We start from the raw sequence: 7,497 nt of genomic DNA on the forward strand, positions 1-7,497 counted from the left end.
GACAGGGGAAGCCCAAAGGCTGGGCAAGGTGGCATATGCCTGTCATCCTAGTGACAGAAGGCAGACAAATGGAAAAATCCCTTTTTAGGCTTGCCAGAGCATAAAAAAGCAAGACTCCCTCTAGAAAATAACCAACCCTAAAAGGGGGCTCAAGTGGCAGAGCACCTGTCTTTCAAGTATGAGGCCTTGAGATCAAACCACAGTACATCAAAAACAAAACAAAACAAAATCCTTATTTGTATTTTTAGTGGCACTTCCCGGGTAGACAAATTGCCTGGAGGTAGCAAGGCTGTCCTAAGCATGGACAAGTTAGGGTTGGCCTTGGTACCCACCTACCCCACCCCACCCCCAAACTCTGAGCTCAGGCTATATGCAGATTCAGCCACAGCCACAACTTTTCTGAAGGCATTCTCTCTATGTGATGGAATCAAATGCTTGTGCTCTTCATTCTTTTTGTGCAGAGGGAGATTCATTCTCCCAGGCCTTGGGACCATCTCAATCTTATCAGGAACCAGGCAGGAGACTCCATCTCATTCGCCAGCATCCGGGCCATGCTTATTACCACCTCCCTCCTGCCTACCTGTTGGGCCCTCCCCGGAATTCAGCGGCCCGGCCCCCACGACCTAGACCCTTCTTACCATCCCAGGAGCCAAGCATGGGCGCTCGACATCAACGCCTCTCCAGGGCTCCGCGTGCCCAGGCTCCCTGCGAGCAGCCGCATCTGGCAGTGACCCAGCACGCCTATGCACAGGGCTGGGGCCTGAGCCGACTGCAGTGCCCTTCTCAGCACCCCACAGCCTGCCCCGTGCCCCTGCGCAGGGCCAGGCCTCACGACAGCAGTGGGTCTGGAGAAAGCTACTGCACAGAACGCAGTGGCTACCTGGCCGATGGGCCAGCCAGTGACTCCAGCTCCGGGCCCTGCCATGGTTCCTCCAGTGACTCAGTGGTCAACTGCACGGACATCAGCCTACAGGGCATCCACGGCAGCAGCTCCACCTTCCGCAGCTCCCTGAGCAGTGACTTTGACCCCTTGGTATACTGTGGCCATGAAGGGGATCTACCAGGCAAGGGGAGGCACCCAACTGTGGCCTCTAGACCCCGTTCTCTGGACTCAGTGGTGCCCACAGGAGAAACTCAGGTTTCCAGCCATATCCACTACCACCGGCACCGGCATCACCACTACAAAAAGAGGTTCCAGTGGCATGGCAGGAAGCCTGGACCAGAAACTGGGGTCCCCCAGTCCAGGCCTGTTTCTCGGACACAGACACAGCCTGAGCCACCTTTGTCTGGTCAACAAATCAGCAGACCCGACCTAGCAACCCCATCAAGCCAGCTCCCCAACCCGCCACGGCTCAGAGCCCTTACAGAGCCAGCCCCTGGAGCCGCCGGAGCCACCGAAGCCACGGAACCTGGCAGACCTGGCAACTTGCAACACAGCAGCCTTTGCAACTTGCAGAAATCTAGCCTCCCCGCACGACATCCACAGAGGAAACGGCAAGGGGGTCCCTCAGAGCCCAGGCCAGCCTCTCGGCCCCAGGATTTGACTATGCACCCAGTTTGTCAGATCTCCCCACCCTACAGCCCCAGCTTGGCATACCCTTGGCCCCCAGAAGCCCACCCACTAATCTTCAGACCTCCAGGCATGGATAGGAAGCTGCTATCAGAAGCCCCAGACTCCGGCTACCCAAGCTCACAGCCAGTGTGGTTATGTCTGACTTCACGCCGGCCCCTAGGACCAGAAAGGCCAGGGGAAGGGCCTTCTGAATGGAGTTTTGGTACTCCAGAGGGCAGGCCGTGCCCTTACCCACACTGCCAGGTGCTACCAGCCCAACCTGGTGAGTTTTCAGGGGGAGTGGATGTGGTGGGGAAAAGATACTTGAGTTGGATATTTCAAGGCAGGTGAAGTCAACCAACAAGGTTTGGTGATGGCTGAGACGTATACAACAGAGGTGGCATTTGAAATACTGAATAACAGTCAGGCATTGGTGGTTTGTGCCTAATCCTAGCTACTTAGGAGGCTGAGATCTGAGGATCACTGTTTGAAGCCAGCCTGGACAGGAAAAGAATTTGCTTAGACTTTTTTTTTTTTTTTTTTTTTGGTCGTGGGGCTTGAACTCTGGGCCTGGGCACTGTCCCTGAGCTCTTCAGCTTAAGGCGAGCGCTCTACCACTTGAGCCACTGCGACACTTCTGAGTGGTTTATAGGAGATAAGAGTCTCATGGACTTTCCTGCCTGGGCTGGCTTTGAACTGCGATCCTCAGATCTCCACAGGTGTGAGTCACGAGCACCCAGCTCTGTGAGACTCTTATCGCCAATAAACTACTCAGAAACAGCCAGAAGTGGCATTGTGGTCCCAGGGTCCATGCAAATAGTATATAACCATTTCCACAGATCACTGTAATGGAAGCTTGACATGTGTCTGATGATTTCCCCTTGGACCATCATGTGCATTTTCAGGATAGCCAGTCCCAGACGACCAGCTTTCTTTGCTCCCAAACTCAGAACTAGCTTCAATTCCTCCCTTTTCCTGGCCACTTACATCTATCCATCTCTCAGATGCCAGTCTCTGTTAGCTTTATCATATTCTCAATCCACTACCAGTGGCCTCTGCCTGTGTCTCAGATGCAGCCTGAAAAATCAGTGCAGGAGCCTCCTAGCCCTTCCCTGTCCTCTTCCAGGGCCATGAAGGGGGTGGGGGTAGGGATTGCATATCTACTGTTTTGTCCTGTTGAGCTAGGCACTCCCCTGCCCTCCATGCTACCAGGTACAGGTACCTTACAATGAACTGTGTAGACATCATCAAATGTTCTGCTTGTAATAAGGAAAACTCCAGCACCAGCTATATCATCCTCCTTCTCAACATAACTTTTCACTCTTCTTTTCTTGCCCCCTGCCCTCTGTTTGTTGTTGTTTGGTTTTTTTTCCAAACTAGGTAAACATCTTTTTTTTTTTTGTCAGTTGTGGGGCTTGATCCCCAGGCACTCACTATCCCTGAGCTTTTCTGCTTAAGACTAGTGCTTCTACTTTAAGCCACAGCACCACTTCCAGTTTTCTGGTGGTTTATTAGAGATAAAGAGTCTCACAGACTTTCCTGCCTGGGCTAGCTTTGAACCGAGATCCTCAGATCTCAGCCTCCTGAGTAGCTAGGAGTACAAGGATGAGTCACCAGTGCGCAGCTTGGCAGATAGCTCTTATAGATATCTTATAGATATCACAGTGCCTTTTCTTTTCCTATAAATCCAATTTTTATCTAGTGCTGTAATGCCAATTCCTGTGTCTTCATTTCTAGGAAGTCTTTCCTGATTCCTGCACTTGGACATGGTCTCTCCCCTTCCTGGATATTTCTCTTATGACCCTAGTCCCATCCCATTCTCATAATAGCCATTTGCATTCATGCCTTCTCTCCCACAAAGTTGTTAGGTTCCTGCTTACTCTTCTGGGTCGCTTAGTTGGCATATGGGAGCAGGCCACATTCACATTGAATCGCTAATAAATATTCATTGGGTGAACGAGTGAATAGTAAGTACTGGGAACACACTTAAAACTGCATATATTTGTCTCGATTTTTTTTCTCTCCCCTGTTTCCTAGCAGAGCCCTTCCTTCAGTTTTCAATCTGATCTTCTTTCCAGACACATTCCCTGCGCCTCCCTCTTCATAGTCCCCTCCTCACCACCCTCTTCACAGGTGGGAGAATCAGGAACTTCCCTTAACTTTCAATGATCTCTTTCCTCCTATTTCTCCCCGTGCAGGCTCAGAGGAGGAGCTCGAGGAGCTGTGTGAACAGGCTGTGTGAGATGTTCCAGCCAACTCAGAGTGTGCTTCAGATGACTCAGGGCCCTACCTGGCACAGAGTCTTGCTCCTGGGAGAAGAAAGGACCTCAGCAAACACCCTCTTTTTGCCATACTTCCTGGAATCATTGGAAGAGGAATGGCAATGGTGGGTGAGGGGAAGTGCTGTTTCCTGCTCACTGCTCCAGACCTTGTCTGCAGAACACACCTGCTGTGCAGCAAGTCTGTGCCTATCCACACAACCAGCTTTTGCCTGTGTGCATTTGTGAGCTGGATTCCTGAAGGCTGAGTTTTTTTTCCGAGGGTAGGAAGGTAGGTGGGTAGCTAGGTTTTACAGAGGTGCTGCTCCTACCCCCAACCTCTAGGCAGGACTTCCTGGTTTGCCTCATACTCATTCCAGCCAATGGGTTCAGCTGAATACATGACCCGTCTCACTACCTTCCTTGGGTGAGCTGCACATACTAGCCTCAGCTTTGCCCTGCGAAGGCTGCTGTTATCAGGAGTAACTCCATTCAGGCTCTATTTTCCTTTTTTGTACAAGGACCAGCCTGTTGCAAAGGTTGACCCCTTTAAGAGATGAAGTGGAGATCCTCTGCACCTTCTCCAGGTAATGCCTGCCTGTCCTGGCGCATGAAGGAGAATAGTTTCCCCTTCTTGTTCTTGTTCTTGGCAGCTTCGTGAAAGTAAGTTAGAAAGGAAACTCTGGAAAGCCAAGGTGGGAAGTTCTGTCCCTGAAGTGGGGACCGGAATCTTGACAAATCTAGGATGAAGCCTCTGATCTTCAGGATGCTTGTCACTCCAGCAGCCCCAGTTCCTCTAAGATAGAGAAAAAGGAGGGTGGGAATAACTCTTCCTTGATGAACTGCTGTCCTAAAATCCCAAAGGAAGCATAAAGATCATTTCTGCTGGATTTCATTAGGGGGGAAAGAAAGGATGGAATGAAAATGGCAAAGGTAAAATTATAGCTGAGCAAGGACGACAAAGGTTTATTCTCCCTCAGAGCAGGGATGAGAGACAGCAAAGTGTGGCTCATTAGATTTGCAGGACCCACAGGCCCAGCTTCCTAGTATAAGCCATACAAACCAGGAACCCAGTAGAAGATGTGTACACACAGGGGATTTGGAACAGGAGGTTGGCCTGGGCAGCTTGTACCAAGTGTGTACCATATGAGGGGCCTCTTTAAGCCCTTCACTCCAGGGCATCCTGATCACCGCTAGCCCCTCAGGCATTATCTTTGCCTGGAATGTGAATGTGGGGGGCAAGGTGGGCATGGGCCTCTACTTGAGAACCTTCTTCCCTCAAAGTTAGTGGGGAGACTAGCACCTAGGCACCCACATGGGTATTTATATCTGAACCAGACAGAAAGATGCTTGAATCAGGCACTATGTTGAGAAATGTATTTATTTGCTAATATATTTATCCATAAATATGGTCTTATCTTGTGGTTTGTTTTGTCATAACTCACTCAGGACACCGGCGCCCTGTAGAAATAATTTTTTTATATTAGGAGTCTTTGATTTACAAAAAGGATGGAGTATAGGTTTGGTGATAAAACTGGGTTTTAGCCTGGTGCCAGTGGCTCAGGCCTATAATCCTAGCTATTAGGAAACAGAGAGCTGAGGATCACAGTTCAAAGCCAGCCCAGGCAGAAAAGTCCATGAGACTGTTATCTCCAATAACCAACAGAAAACCAAAGCAGCACTGTGACTCAAGTGGTAGAGTGTCTAGCCTTGAGCAAGAGCTCAGAGATAGTGCCCAGGCCCTGAGTTCAAGCCCCATGACCAACAAAAATAAAAATAAAAAACACTGCGTTTTAGCTGGGTGCTGGTGGCTCACACCTGTAATCCTAGCTACTCAGGAGGCTGAGATCTGAGGATCAGAGTTCCAAGCCAGTCTGGGCAAGAAAAGCTGTAAAACTCGTATCGCCAATAAACCACCAGGAAACCGCAAGTGGCACTGTGGCTTATGTGGTAGAGTGCTAGCCTTGAGCTGAAGAGCTGAGGAACAGCGCTCAGGCCCAGAGTTCAGGAGCCACAAAACACTGGGTTTTAAGTCCTTAAAAACATGACTTAGTGGGGCTGGGAAGGTGGCTCAGTGGTAGAGCGCTTGCCTTGCATGCCTGAGGCCCTGGGCTCGATTCCTCCGCACCACATAAGCAAAAAAGAAAAAAGCCAGAAGTGGTGCTGTGGCTCAAGTGGTAGAGCGCTAGCCTTGAGCTGAAGAGCTGAGGGACGGCGCCCAGGCCCAGAGTTCGGGCCCACGACCCGACCAAAAAAAAACAAAAACAAAAACATGACTTAGTGAGATCAGAAGACAGAATTTGCCTAGATTCTCCTGTTTTTCTCACTTTAATTTAGAATGTGGGTCTTGAACTCTGGGCCTAAGCGCTGTCCCTCAGCTCTTCATCTGAAGGGTAGCCCCCTACTACTTGAGCCACAGCACCACTTACGGCTTTTTTTTTTTTTTTGCTTATGTGGTGCTGAGGAATTGAACCCAGGGCCTCATGCATGTGAGGCAAGCACTCTACCACTGAGGCATCTTCCCAGCCCAAATGTTTTCTATTTTTCCATCCCAAAATGAGCCTCCTTCACAGAGATGTTGGAGCTACATAACAGAGCACACAATAACCAGGTACTAGTGGTTCATGCCTGTGATCCTAGCTACTCAGGAGGCTGAGATCTGATGATCTTGGTTGGAAGCCAGCCCAGGCATGAAAGTCCATAAGACTCCTAACTCCAGTAAACCACCATAAAACTGGAAGTGAGGCTAGGAATGTGGCTTAGTGATAGAGTGCTTGCTTTACATGCATGAAGCCCTGGGTTCGATTCCTCAGTACCACATAAACAAAAAAAAAAGCTGGAAGTGATATACTCAAGTGATTGAGCAAAAGAAGCTTAGGAACAGTGCACATGCTCTGTGTTCAAGCCCCACAGCCAACAAAAAAAGATACCACCAATGTGCTCCAAAGTAGAAAGTTGAGTGATCAAAAAATCCAAATCACCTAATGCCGGTGGCTCACGCTTGTAATCCTAGCTACTCAGGAGGCTGAGATCTGAGGATCGCAGTTCAAAGCCAGCCTCGGGCAGGAAAGTCCATGAGACTCTTGTCTCCAATTAACCACCAGAAAATCAGAAGTGGCACTGTGGCCCAGGTGGTAGAGCGCTGGCCTTGAGCTGAAGAGCTGAGGGACAGCGCCCAGGCCCAGAGTTCAAGCCCCACGACCGATCTAAAAAAAACGACGGGCCAAAAGGGAAAAAAAAACTCCAAATCCCAGTCACGGATGTCATCTGGACATAGCAAGAGATAGCCAACCCGAAGCAGGCCTGCCTTGAAGAAAGCATTTCCATCATGAGGAGACAGACTAGACAGAACAGGGACTGAAGCTTCCTATCCCAGAGCTCCAGTTCAGATCAACACCATGACTGTTCTGCCCACGAGCCCAGAGAGCTGGTGCTCTACGCGCACGCATTTCCCCGGATCAGCAGGGGGGCTGTGCTACCTCCGCACTGCACAGCCTCTCTTGCTTCTCTGGGAAGACTTATTTGGTAAGGGGGCTGGTGGTCGGGTGCCCAGTTTTGAAAGAGAGTTTTCTATAGGGTGCCACGGAGGAAGAAAGAAAACACACACACACACAAAGGCACAGATTCACCCAAATCGAAAGAAAAATCTAGCCTCGCAGGGGGAAATGCTAAGCGGAGAGCGATCCG

At 50.1% G+C, this 7,497-nt stretch overlaps 1 protein-coding gene across 1 annotated transcript in view; it reads left to right on the forward strand.

The window, feature by feature from the left end:
• The window catches only part of Rnf43 (ring finger protein 43), a 72,508-nt gene extending 67,329 nt beyond the window's left edge, over window positions 1-5,179 (forward strand). Inside the window, exons 8-9 of the mRNA XM_013013217.1 lie at window positions 462-1,835; window positions 3,751-5,179. Coding sequence (XP_012868671.1) covers window positions 462-1,835; window positions 3,751-3,794 — 1,418 coding nt within the window. The 3' untranslated portion in view covers window positions 3,795-5,179. The remainder of the gene's footprint in view (window positions 1-461; window positions 1,836-3,750) is intronic.
• Window positions 5,180-7,497: the final 2,318 nt, after the last annotated feature.

The sequence above is a fragment of the Dipodomys ordii genome, unplaced genomic scaffold, assembly GCF_000151885.1.
Source record: "Dipodomys ordii isolate 6190 unplaced genomic scaffold, Dord_2.0 Scaffold19, whole genome shotgun sequence".
Classification (NCBI taxonomy): Eukaryota; Metazoa; Chordata; class Mammalia; order Rodentia; family Heteromyidae; genus Dipodomys; species Dipodomys ordii.